Source organism: Anabas testudineus, chromosome 8 (genome assembly GCF_900324465.2).
Source record: "Anabas testudineus chromosome 8, fAnaTes1.2, whole genome shotgun sequence".
In the NCBI taxonomy this organism is placed as follows: domain Eukaryota; kingdom Metazoa; phylum Chordata; class Actinopteri; order Anabantiformes; family Anabantidae; genus Anabas; species Anabas testudineus.
Window position 1 is genome coordinate 3,470,580 of NC_046617.1, and position 13,912 is coordinate 3,484,491.

Below are 13,912 nucleotides of genomic sequence, written 5' to 3' on the forward strand. Positions count from 1 at the left end.
TGCAAGTGTCGTGTGGATCAGTGGGAGCGTGTGTTTAATTATTGGGTCTGCGGCCTCTCAACAGCAGCTCCCGTAGTTCGTTTTGTTTTGATGCAAAAAAAAAAAAAAAAACATTTTGGAAAGACGCAGCGACACATGAGCCAAAAATATGTCTTCGATTATCTGTCCTCTGTGTCTTTTTACTGCAAACACTGAATGTTGTTTTATTTTATTTTACATCATATACAATAATGTTTAGATGTCCTAACCTAACGTGCGTCTGGGCACTTGTTAATATTCTGAATAATAATGTGTAAATATTCTCATTTATTAAAGCAACAAACTCGTGTATTTATATTGTTTTTTTTTATGATTTTAAGGTTTTAAACCTTTTCTTTTTCTTGTGCATTGAGGAGCTCGTGGGTCTGAGGATTTCTCGCACTTGCACAATAACATTTTCTTCTTCTTTCTTCTCTTCAGACCTCTTCAGAAAGAGGCTTCTGAGGCCTCTACGCCGCCAAAACCGAGACGAGCCGATCCACCTCAGCGCCTCGTTGTGATTTGTGTGACACGGTGAAGCGCCGCAGCCAATGAGCGCGCTGTGTGCGCTAAGTGGAGGCACGGAGTGGTCTCCGCGGGCGCACACGGCGCGCTCTGACAGCGGAGGAACGACACTCCGCGATCTGTGCTGACAACAGGCTCCTCGCAAACACCACAAGCAACGGACCGGTTGTTTAGGACCCGGAAAAGAAGAGAAATAGACTCGATTCGGAGGATATTAAGTGAGTTTTGGTTCTCCCTGTAAGAGTTCCTGCTTTGATCCCGCTGCGCTTTGCTCTGTCATGCGTCTTGTCTGTTTCTGTTGGACTCCGTGCTTCAACCCTGAGCGTTGTGGACCCTGCAGCTGGGATGTAGCAGGGGGCAGACCCACCTAAACCCGCTTTACCCGCCTTAACATTCTCCTTGGATACAGTGACACTACTCAGTTCCAAGAAGCTGCTGTTGGGTTTGTGGAAACTGAAACACTTCTCTGAACGTCGACTGCCTTTTTGAACTTTGATGGTGGGTTGCCTTACGATGACCCCCGTCCGGAGGCTATAACTGACCCTTGTCATTTCCCACATTACTGCCCCCACCCTAATGATGACTATGAGCTCTATATCGGACAATTTAATCCCGCCTGATCCCTCCAAATCGGCCTTCTTGGAGTTCGGCGGCCACGGCTACACCGGGCACCCTGGACATCAGCAGCCCTCCCCCGGTTTATCCCACAACCATTACGCGGTCCACAGTCTGCACGCCGTCGGGCCTTCGCAGCACGACGGGCCCTTCTCCTCCGGTGCGTCTTCTTACGGTCGCCCGTTGGGATACCCGCCGTACCACAGTCCCGTGAGCGCGCACCACCCCGGGACCTACCTGCCCTACCAGCACGGGGGTCACGGCGGCGCGCTTGGACACACCAGACTGGAGGATGCTGGTAGGTTTAAACGAAACATTTGAACAGAGAAAACGGAGTTTCCGTGGTAGGTGCGTTTATTTGGTTTTTACAGTTTGGCCTTGGCACCGTGTGCACAGGTTATCATTTAGTTCACGTCTTTTCAGACTGTGTTGAGTTGGATTTGAAAGCGCACAAAGAAACCCAACACAGAAAACAGCAGATGTCTGCAAATCAGAAGCTTCTGTTTGTTTGGATCATGTCTGTTTGATTTTTACTGGGCTCACTCGTGTTAAACTATATTTATTTTCTCTGTGTAGATTTTAATAAAGAACATGACATTTTTAGCTCCATCACAGAGGTCATTAAATGCAACACTGCGTAGAAAATAACTCTAGGAAAATCTCAGAGAAAAACGAATCTCAGACTTCAGACTTCTTGTCTGGCCCATTAAAACATCTGAAGCGTGTCAATATTGTAAAAAACGGAAAATCAACCACAGTGGAGGATAATAATTAGATCCACACACAGGTCCGCCGCAGACTTATGGATGGTGTACTTTGGGGTTGGATGGAAGATGAGTTCAAGGCCTGCAGAGACTGTGGGACTCTCCACAAGAAGCTGCCGACACCGGGCCTGTGGTGTCCCGCAGCGTCCGGAAGCTGCATCCTCTCCAAACCCAAACCCTCATCCCATCATCTCCCAAATAACACACACCACATTTCCACTGCCTGCACTCACTCCTTACTCTACACACTGTCCTAATAATAATAATAATAATAATAATAATAATAATAATAATAATAACAATAATGACAGCAGAATGAACAACCGAAATAAAAAATATTTTTATGAATATTATTATAGATTTTCTTTTAATATAAAATAATCAAACCTTTGTAATATAATTGTACTTTTAATTTATTTCATTTTATATTTGAATTCAATAGTTTTTATTCAGCTGCGACATTGCCTGAGAAATATTGATAACTTTAAGTACACTCATACTCAGGCCATTTAGTTTGAAATATTCCCTGTACACAGAAACTGTTCTGATGTCAAATATTTGATATAAATCCCAGTGGATAAAAGTGAAACATTGCCAACGTTTCTGATAAGAGCAGCAATCCACTTTAGTATCCACACAATAAAAGACATTTATTGTGTATAATCCACTCATTTATTGAAATAGTTTTTCTTTCTTTTCTTTATTTTTGCTGCTAACGTCTTTCTTTCTACACAGACTAACTCTTACCCTCTTAAACATAATGTTCTGCTTGGGGTTCAGGCGACGCTGGTCCACATGGAACCCATCGAATCCTCACTTTCTCCACTACATGTATTCATTTTTCTTACTTTTGAGAAGCACAATTTACCCTGAAGCTCTGAAGCCTCCATTTACCAGGCATAATTGCAGACATAAATCTGACTTTTCATTTTATCTATTTCACAAAAAGACAAAACAGCCGGAAACTCAAAAGACAAGAAAAATGATGAAGTCGCTTAAAGAGATAAATAAGTGTGTTCGTTTGTGCACGAAAAAGCAGAAGTATATAATAAAACTATGATAAAGAATCTTCATAAAGAGAGGTTTTATCTTCGGTGCCTTTTTTGTTTGCACTGTATCTGAAAATCACTCAACAACATAAATAAGTTCAATATTTTTTTCTATAATCTGCAGACAAAATTCAGGTGCTGTTATTAAAGTTCTCCATCAGCTCATTCACTTGATTTTCTCAGCTTATCTCGGCATGATGTCGAAATAAAGTTATATTACAGGAAATAAAACCAATAAATGGACAGACTCCAGCTGAAAAAATCCTTTTTTATTACGGCTGTATTTAACAAAGTGGCCTAATCATATGAGCATCATTTAGAGTCGATGACTTACCTTCTTTAAATTAGTGATATGTGTTGACAGTGTGCTGCCCGCAGCGCTAACCCTTTTCCCAAATCAGGCTGTTGGAGTTCTCTGAACACAGTTACTCTCTGACAACTTGGGATATAACCTATAAAACAATCCTTTATTTTCTGAATTGCACCTCAACTCCTTCTAATGTTCAAATCCAGTTTGTCCACTTCATTATACAGCGGTTGTTCTATGATTTCTAGGGGTCTGTGGAGGCCCAGAGAATAGAGGGATACATCAAATGTCAATCAAAACTCTCTATATTAATTCAACTGTACGAGTCTAATATTTACGCCCTCTTTGTGTTTTCTTTTCCATCTTTCTTCTTCTTTTTTTTTCATTCTTCGTGAAATTTGCTCAAAGTGCCCTTTGTTTCCACTGCAGCGTTGATGCACTTCAGCGCGGTATGAGCTGCGGCTCAGTTACAGAATCTGAGCGTCTTGTGGGGCCTTGGCTTGTCCACAGCTGTTCTCTCCTGCCACTGCAGGCTATGAGCTCATGTCATAACAAAGATCAGTGTAGGCGAACATACACAGCTGTATAGCCTTTAAAAAGAAGAAGAAGAAAAAAAAAAGCAAATGACGAAGAAGCTGAAGAAGAAGAAGAAGAAGAAGCTGCATTTATGATAAAAAACAAAAAAAAAACTGTAGTGTTAGTTGGAGGGCCGACAGGAAAGATGGGAGAAGAGAGGGAGGTATAACATGCAGCCGGACTCCGACTGGGGACGGTGCAGTTGTGTGGTGCACACAGCAGCCATTTGACTCATCATATCATTTTACCTGCGTTCATTGTCCTGTCTGGAGCCAGCTGTGTCCCTTTTTATTTGATTTTACCACTAAGGTGATTTTTCCTTTTTGTGCTAATGGTTTGGTGACAGCCTGAGGTTCTTTGTTAGGTTTCCATTCTTCATGGACAGTAACAGTAAAAACAGCTCCCTGAAATTCTGGTATTTTTGGACCTACTTACTTTTTACTTTTGTTAACATTTTTCTAAGATAGAAATATGTAATTTTATCTAAAAGCCTCCATACTAGTCTATCTATTATGTTGTGTGGGTAATTCTGTCTTTTTAAGCATGTCATGTGCATAAAATAGTTCCATGTTTTTGTTATCTTTTTGTATGAGACCACCGATTCCCCATCTTTATCTTTATCTCCTTCCTTCTCTTTATCAAGAGCACGATAAGCCCACGGCGGTGATCGAGAACGGGGAGGTGAGGCTGAACGGGAAGGGGAAGAAGGTCAGGAAGCCTCGGACCATTTACTCCAGCCTGCAGCTCCAGGCACTCAACCAGCGCTTCCAGCAAACCCAGTACCTCGCCCTTCCTGAGAGGGCTGACCTGGCAGCCAAACTGGGCCTGACGCAGACCCAGGTAACGTGGATAACACACAAAGATAGACACAAGATAAGCCAATGTGGATTACGTGTCCTCTGACATTAAGAATAAAACACTCGTAAACTTATTTTAGCCTCATTAAACATTTTAAGTAAAAGCACAGAAAGAAAAAAATTCATGTGCCTGATGCGCAAAAGCAGTACACGATTCAAAAAAATGTTTAATGTTTAAACATCTATATGTCGTGGAGGCTGGAGCTAAACATGAATAATATATGCAACAGCTTTCTATTATGAACATAGTGTTCATAGCTAATATTTTAGTTGAGGGTGTGTGTGCATCACCTCACCCTTATTCTTATTATTCTACAATATATAAGACACACTGGGAGTTGTACTGTACCTGTCAAATTTCTATTGATGCAATATACAGAATGACAAAGAGTGTCGAAATACACAAAAGTGAAATTTGATTTAATCTCTATTCCAGATTAGCCATCTCTTTGTTTGACTGAATTTGTCATGGTTCTCAGTAAAAGGGAAGTGGTCTGACTAAAAATCCAAATAGGTAATAGTACATTGTATAACGACAGTTCTCTTCCTCTGCATAGTGCTTAATGCTGGAATTTACTGAGATATAAATAAATCTCACGTGAAGTTCGCCCATTGATGATTTGCCAAACCTGACAACATGATAAAACAAAGAGGTTGGCAAAGTGTTTTGGGTGTAACTGATGTCATTAAGGGAAAGGCCACTGGTCGTCTTTCAATTTGTCTGTATACTTACTTTCAGAACTGTACACACACACACACACACACACACACACACACACACACACACACGTGTCCAGTCATAGATTAATCAGTAAATGTCTAATTTACCACACTCAACTGAGAGCAGAATGTTTATTTCTGTTCATTTTAACCCCGAATGAGCACAATAGTGTGTGATCACACATTGTCACGTTTGTGTGCATTAATAGTACTAGAAGAAGGTTGTTGTTAGTAATTCACGTTGGTTCCTCTGACTGTTTCCTCATTTCAAGTAGCCAAAAGCAGTAATTCGTGCCATTAATAACTAAGCAGAAAAGCCATGGATTGTATCGTTGTTGTAACAACATATTATTTCTAAACTCTGTCATTAGCTGTTAAAACCTTGCTGTGCCTTATCGTTTATTTCATACAGTCATTTAAAGTTTTTGGGTTGATCAGCGAAATGCATAAAAGAAAGAAAAGTTTTGGCCTCATTGTTTTACCTGAAATATAATGAAATATTACGAATAAATATATAATTTTGAAAAATAACCAAAAGAACAAATTTATCAGCATTAAAATATTTAAATGATGCAATAACTTCTCTATCTCAAAAGGTGAGATAGCAGCTACTGAGATCTGCTAAGCTAATTAGCTTAGCATAAGACAAACTAGGAGTTTGTCTGGATTTAATTACCTCCTGTTTTTGTTATGTTGACGTGAATTACCAAGCTGTCATTTCATAAAAAAAATTCTGTTAAAAGTATGAAATGAGCAAGCAAAGTAGTTTTAGCTTTACCTGTAGTTAACTGTGATTGTCTCACCAGCTAACCGTCAAATATAGACAAATAGTTGTCTTTTAGCAGCTTGGCCTAGTTTTTAGCTCTGTTTTATAGTTAATGCAATTTTTTTTTAAATTATGTTTTCACAGATTATACACTTCTATGGGATGTTTACAAATATATACATCATATTACACATGTTCAGCTGGTAAAAAGTAGGTTTACATAGCGTTTAAAAAGACAAAGGGGAGATAGGGTTTATTTAAAATATGATGTGTGTGTGTGTGTGTGTGTGTGTGTGTGTGTGTGTGTGTGTGTGTGTGTGTGTGTGTGTGTGTGCGCGCGCTCAGACATAAGCAGCTGATGTCATCAGATGAACTGTCCTAATCCCATATTAATTAACCGCTGCAGCTATGTTTACAGTGGGAGTAAGAGATGATCCTTTGCTTTTGTGGTGGCAAAGTGGTTTTGCGATGTGCTCTAACTGCGAGTCACATTCACATAGACGCTTAACAAAGAAGCACATTGTTTTTTGTGTTTCTCGACTTTCCTTCTCTGTGTTCGGAGGTGTTTTGACTTTCTCAGGTGGGCTTTGACTGATTCCCTCACAGTATCTCTGTCAGTATCTCACAGTGAAGCTGATACTAACGTTTGGAGGAATGCAGTCACATTTTTGTGGGCTTGCAATAAGGAATGTTTTTTTTTTTTTTATCTAAGTGCTTCCTTTCTACAGGAAGACGCTGCTCCTAGAAATAGGCCGTGCCTCAATTCAAAGTCAATTCAAGTCCGCATCCTTTAAAAGACGCCAGTCTACGAAGACATGTTTCAAAGAATTTTGGGATAGGCTTATTGTAGGAGCCTTCAAAATGGAGGAGCTTTGTCATGGCGCTGTGACATAGTCTTCAAATGAACCCTTTAAAGAATGTGGATACTGAATAGATACGTAGCCATAGCCTGTAACTATCCTTAAATTACATTTAATTTCAACTTGGGTTTTATTACAGCATGATATAACCCCAAATTTTATTAGACTGAGTTGATCAAATTCTAATTAGACAAAGACGCCTAAAGCTAAAAAAGTATTTGTGATGTTCAGAAGCATTCATTCAGCATAATACAGATGACACTGCGTACTACTGAGCATAGCCACAAAGCCTAGATAGCCTAATGGCCAACAATGTTACTTAACTTACATAATGTGCAAATATTGTAAATCGACAGTGACCCTTAAATAACAGACACTAAAAACTTAAACACTAACAAACACTAAAATACTGTTTTATAAAATATCTTCACCATACATGCATGTACTACCAGTTGTGGTACATAAAAATAAATGTTTTGGATGGCAAATTATAGATGACATTACGTTGAAAAATAATTACAGTGATCTCTCATGCAGCGCTTTCTTAATAAATAAATGGAGATGCACGATGACTTGTTTGAAACACACATTCATGTTGCTCTCATTCAGCTGTAATGAGCCAAGTGTGTGTATGTAATTGTACCAGCACATTCAGTACATATGTACAGTGCATATATATACGCATTCCTCACATGCATGGGTGCAGATTACTCCATTCGGACACACACACACACACACACACACACACACACACACACACACACACACACACACACATTAAAGATAGTGATCATTCACCACATCTCTGTCCTGCCTTTTTGCCATTAGGCTGCCAGCCAACCACTGACCACTTTCCATCAAAATCTCTAATGTTCCCAGACACAGCTGAGAATCGGCACGTAGCACAGTTTGCGTTTTCCCGAAAAATCTCTATCTTTCACACACGTTTGTACTTCTGTTGTTGTGAGGACACTCACTGACATGACGTACTTCATAACTTATTATGCGAACGGCAGCCGCCGCAAACAAATGCCTAACCCAAACCTTAATCCAAACCTAACCCCAACCTAACTGAAGCTTAAAGCGAACCATTAACCCTCAAACAAGGTTTGTCCGGCTAAAGTGTCCTCACTTTCCCAAAATGTCCCCCAAGCAGTCCTCACAATGTATAGCCATACAAACACATACAAACAAATGCACAGTGACACCTGGCCTGCCTCTCAGCCACCCTCCTTCCCTAATGTCGGTGTCATTAGCTGCTCTCTCAGGGAAGCTGTCAGCTCCTGCTGGAATATGAAACCAATAATTACAGCAGAAATCCTCTCACTGAGGCTGCATTAACTTAACGTGCTGTTGACTGACTCCTGGCCTCATAAGCTGCACTCCACATACTCAATTTAGTTTCATCTGTGAGCTACCACTGTGGTGTGGCTGCCATTTTCATTCCGTTAGTATTCTTATGATAGCGAATGACCTACAGATTTGTCAGGTTCTCTAGTTTGTACACTTTAAATATCATATAAGAAACTTTGATAGATCAACTCATCTTTTTTAGTTTGCTTAATGCATTATACAAGTTTGTTCAATTCAAGGTGCACTACCATAACGTTGTTTTCCATTAAAACAAATGTGTTTACAACTGTGCTAACATAATTGCTAATATTTTTTTAGCCTTTTAAATTGATAAAGTTGCATTAGCAAACACAACATGCCATTGGAGCGAGGATTAATGTTTGCTGACGATAGACCGTTGTTCCAATAAAAAAAATATCTACAATAGTCATTTACAGCATTAACAATGTATTTCAAATCAGTTCGATGTAACAAAAAGGACTAAGTTGTTTGTATTATAACTTAAAAGTTATAATTATAATTTGTGATCTTTCAATTTGAATGAATAAAAAGAGAGTTTAATTAACTTATTAAATTAAACTTGTGAAAATGTGAAAAAATATACAGCTCCCATTGTTTAAGAGTTTAAACTCTCTAGATACTGTTAGTTTTTGTATTTTGAAGAACACACTGATGATGGAAACTTTACTTGGGTCTTTAATTCTTGTTGATTTAAGTAATGGTTGTTTCTTTTCATAATAATAAAAACTATGCTAAACGTGATCAAGGTTAGTGCTGAATTCGTAGCGGGAGCAGCTTCAGGTGTCTTTATACCAACCCCGTTGATCCCAACATGGCATCACCTACGTAGTAGGAGTAGTTTTTTTGTTGTATACTTTTGTACTGTAAGCTAGATTTCTTCCTTTGCTGTTATTTGGAGTCATTATTACAGTCAACTTAATTTTTGATATTCATTTGAAGTAACAGCAGTTGAACCAACTTGAAATGATTCTCAGTGTAGACTAGATTTTCTTTTTCAGTTGCAGAATTTGCTCATTGTACGAATGAACATGTATGAACTGAGGTAATTCTGAAGTTCGCAAAGTCCATTCTGAATTACTGCATTATATGGTATAATTAGAACGGTACTGCACGTTTATGAAGTGATAGTTTAATTTCATGCATTTGCCACCATGCTTACTAACTTCTAACAGGCTGTGATTGACGTCAGCAGGAACACTGGAACAATAGAGATCAAATTAAATGTCAAATTTCACTCTGCAGGACGTCTTGGCTGTTGGGTTTCTTCTTCTTTTTTTTTTTTTGATTAGCGAGTAAAGGAATCATTTTTGCCACACATTTAGAGTCAATTAAACCAGCCTGAAATTAGATTTTTTATTGAACAGAATTTCTTCCATAAACCACTTCAACCATGTACATAAATACCCATAAAATCTAAGGGTAATATTTCCCAGGACTGTCAGTGCAGAGGAGAAAACAATTTTTGTGCCAACAGTGTTTTCTCTTTAATCTTTCCCTCCTCCGTTGCCGGCCATGGCCTTTTTTCCATGCTGCACGAGTCCTTTGGGCGTTTTTTTTTTTTTTTTTTACTTTCCCTTTACAGCACAGTTAAAACCTGTTTGAGACAAACGTATCCTTCAGTGACTGTGTGTAATCATTTATGATTCATTTGTTCCTGCTAACTGACAGGTCGCCCGAGAGGCACATTCATGTAATTTGATGCTCAATTTGCAAGCACACTAGAAACAGACAGCATGCCAATTATACCAACAACAACACAACCAAGTCATCTCTAACCACAGAGAAATGATTGAAGTGATGTTCAGCTCAGTATTTTGTTCTATTTAAATAGTTTTGGTTCTACATTGTTCACTGGTAGACTGTTAAGTCTGTAGCTGCTGTGCTATCACTATCATATGAAAATAATACTACAGTGTTTGTGTTGTCAATAGTGTTTTGACGTCATTATACACACAGTCCAGCTTTTACTTTATTGAGGTTACTTTTCAGTTGGAAGGTGTGTTTGTGGTTGTGAGTGTAGTACAACCTAATTGTATTTTTGTTTTTCATAGTTGTAATATTTATATTATCTCTTTCACTTGTATAAACACACACACACACACACACACACACACACACACACACACACACACACACACAGTTTTATAGTCTTCATTTTCAAAATGATGTCCACCCTGGGGCTGATTAAAAAGTATAAAAAAGAACTCAGCAACTTAAAGTTACACTCCAGCTAAAGTGCTCTACATCACAGATCAGTCAGGAATCCTGATGGCCTGTGAGTTTGATTGCATGGTCCCTATTTTGGGTCTGGCTCCAGATGTGTCATCTGTCCTCTCGTCCCTCACTAACAGCAGCCTACACTATTATTCCGTGTCATAATAAGTAAATATGCTATTGTGTGGACCAGCCTATAATATCCCTGTCATTTCTTCCCCTTCCCCTCAGGTGAAAATATGGTTCCAAAACAAACGATCCAAATACAAGAAGATCATGAAGAACGGACCCTGCCGACCTGAAGAAGGAGACCACCTCGCCCCCCCACCGCCATCCTCCTCCTCTCCGTGCTCCCTGTGGGACATCAGCATGGCCACCAAAGGTGCAACAGTGCACTCCGGGGCATACATGAACAATTTTGGACACTGGTACCCTGGACACCAGCAGGACTCCATGCCAAGGACTCCAATGATGTGACACACTAGAGGAAGAAACACTTTCAGGACAATTTTATGGATTTATTCCAGCAAGCTGATTGAAGCTGTTAGGAACATTGTCTTGAGTCTGAGCCACTCTGGAGGCAAAAGTGGTTTTTACTGGCAAAGCCAAATTGCAGTGAACTAGTGCGGTGGCAAGGTTCCTTCAGGCTGAAAAAGATAAAAAAAATTGTAAAGATTTTGTTGCAAAATACATATTTTATTACGAATACGATCCTAGGGTAACAGGGGTGTAACCAAAAAGTAGATATGGTTGCAAGTTAGCACCGTTTTTTTACCATAGCAGACCTGAGAACTGAGCAGTGGTGCCTGCCAGTCTGTCGCTGTGTAACACTGGTCAATTCATCTTCTACGTCCTCACTTCCAATGAAATGTTTACTTTTTATGAAGTCTATTATTTCAGTGTTATATATTTTCTTTCCTTCTGCCAGTTAGTTAGTTTCACACTGTGTCGTGTGTCTTTTACTTCTCATGTTATGAGTTGAAGTGAGACAAAAGACACAATTCTTCTCTACTTGTACTGTAAAACATCCAGCCTTACAACAGACACACAGAGGAGACAGGGGGTTAGCAGACACACCAGTATTTTCTGTACACAGCAAAATCTGTTCCATGTCAACAAGTGTTTTGTTTCACATGAGCTAACATTAGTCACCATAAGCAACGTAGGAGCAACCTCTACATGTAGTGGGTGGCGTGAAGGCCTGTTTACGAATTCAAGTTGTGATTTGGAAAAAGATGAATATGTTATTTCAAATGTCTGTCAAATAATCTTACTTCAAATCTGCCAGTTTGGCCATTTCTGCCTCCAGAGCTGCCTCTACTGCCAAGAAATCTTTTTCTTTTATAAAGCTACAACTCAAAGCTATAACCAGGCCTGCAGCTCGAATTTCCAAATATTTTCAGAAAGGAAACTATTCTGTCTTTTCAGCAGGTGACAGTGCAGTGGGGCAGGTAAATGTGTAAAATGAAAGGTTCTTCAGGGCTCTTTATATTTCTAGCTTTTTCAACTGTACTGAATCAGAGAACCATCTGGTTTTCTACAGTTACAAACAGAAGCAGATTAAAGAACTAAATCTGATGTGTGTACTTTATGGATTCTGACAGGGTCATCTGTAAACACTATAAAGGTTTTATGTAGCATGTATACCTAGAGAGAGCCATTATGAAACAGATTAGAGCTCCGGTAGTGGTTCTGAGGTGTTAAAAGCACAAGCAACCAGCTTGTGGCTGTGACGAACACCCTTTCCTTAAAGAGTACATGGGAATTTGGCACTGAATGGGCTTTGGCTACTTCATTGTAATATTGTGTGTTTTTTCACTATCAAATTGAACTCAGTGAACTCAATTATGAGCGAAGTTGAGTGGAGTTTTATTATAATAAAAGATCTCAAATAAGAGCAATCTCAAAATGAAAGTTCCTTCTGTGTATAAAACTATAATTTAAGAACAATGTGCTGATGTTGCAGTTCTCATAATTGAATGTGAGTGACAAAATCCAATCAAAGTACTTGGGCCTCACACTCTCGCTAGTTATTGTTCAGTTTTGGCCGTAAAAATGTTTTTTAAAGGGTTTCTGATAATAAATAATGAATTGTTGGGGACTTTGCTGTGCTACATAAGCAAGTGAGGAACCTTTCTTTTTTATTTGCTTTTAATTTGGATGGATTGTGATGATAAATTCAAAAATTCTCATTACCATCTTGATACCTGAAATATGAAACTCCTTGTGAACTTCTGTTTTATGTCTCACCAACCAGTTCAAATACTGAATTCATAATTTATAATAATATTCATGGGTCAGGACATGTTTATTTGAAATAAATCTAACCCAGGAATCATCGCCACCCTTTCTGATCTTGTTTATTTAACATACACCCAATAGTGGTTAAAGTATAATGTTTTCACATCTTTAGTCTCTAACAAACAGTATGAAAATTAGGCTCCAGTAATGTATTGCTAAAATAATATTCTTACTCAGTGCAAGGTCTTTGTGCGCCCCAGTGGCCTCGGGCCATTTTCTCAAAAGTCGTAAATCAGAAGAAGCAGGTCACGTCTTTGGCCCTGCAAACATCTGGAAAAGCAAAAAGAGTCATCAAACATTGTCAATGATTTTATAAAATGACCATGTCAATTATAGGCAATTTAGGACACAGCTTGTTAAATAAAGCTTTCACTCCAGAGCTGTAATTATCTGTAATTGTCAGTCAAGGGAATATCCTTCTTCCTCAGGCCCTAAAGAAAAAGGCCAGGATATAGTGGATTACTTCTAACTGGATTACTGAGGGCTAATCCTTTCACAGCAAATTGATGTGTTGGATGAATATTTAAAAAACACATCAATTCATTACCATATTGTATTGTTTGGTGGGTTTTTTTCTATGCACATGAACTTAAAGGATAAATATTCTTCTATTCTAGGTGTGGTTTCCCGTGGCAACAAAAAGCCACACAGAGATGTGAAGTTAAAGTAAATAGTAACGTGTTGCCACGCTCCGATCACATCATGTGCAATCTACAGTGGAAAGAACCTGAAGGATGAACCTTAGAATGTAAACCTTTTGGGATTTCATGGTTTTTCTGCATTCATGTCATTCATTCAGTACCAAATATGTAAATGTGGAACCCAACCATCAATTTGCAGTGCCAGCTTATCCTTAGAGGGGTCACAGGGAGCAGTATGAAGGAGGTATATTTCAGTTTCCGATGCCACACTACACCACCATTTTACAGCCTTCACCATTAGCCACATCAGCTGTTCCAGAGCGCA

At 39.0% G+C, this 13,912-nt stretch overlaps 1 protein-coding gene across 1 annotated transcript; it reads left to right on the plus strand.

Annotated features, from left to right (window-relative positions):
* Positions 1 to 601: 601 nt before the first annotated feature.
* LOC113153736 (homeobox protein Dlx4a-like) lies at positions 602 to 12,985 on the plus strand. Its single transcript, XM_026347493.1, has 3 exons — positions 602 to 1,456; positions 4,498 to 4,694; positions 10,877 to 12,985. The coding sequence occupies exons 1-3, from the start codon at positions 1,120 to 1,122 to the stop codon at positions 11,120 to 11,122; spliced, it is 780 nt and encodes a 259-aa protein (XP_026203278.1). The 5' UTR covers positions 602 to 1,119; the 3' UTR covers positions 11,123 to 12,985.
* The last annotated feature ends 927 nt before the right edge of the window (positions 12,986 to 13,912 follow it).

Bases quoted from the DNA above. Each gene is read 5' to 3' on its own strand.
- LOC113153736 (XM_026347493.1), top strand. From the start codon at position 1,120: ATGATGACTATGAGCTCTATATCGGACAATTTAATCCCGCCTGATCCC. The intron at 1,457-4,497 runs GTAGGTTTAAAC...CTCTTTATCAAG, and splicing joins CACCAGACTGGAGGATGCTG to AGCACGATAAGCCCACGGCG. The intron at 4,695-10,876 runs GTAACGTGGATA...CCTTCCCCTCAG, and splicing joins TGGGCCTGACGCAGACCCAG to GTGAAAATATGGTTCCAAAA.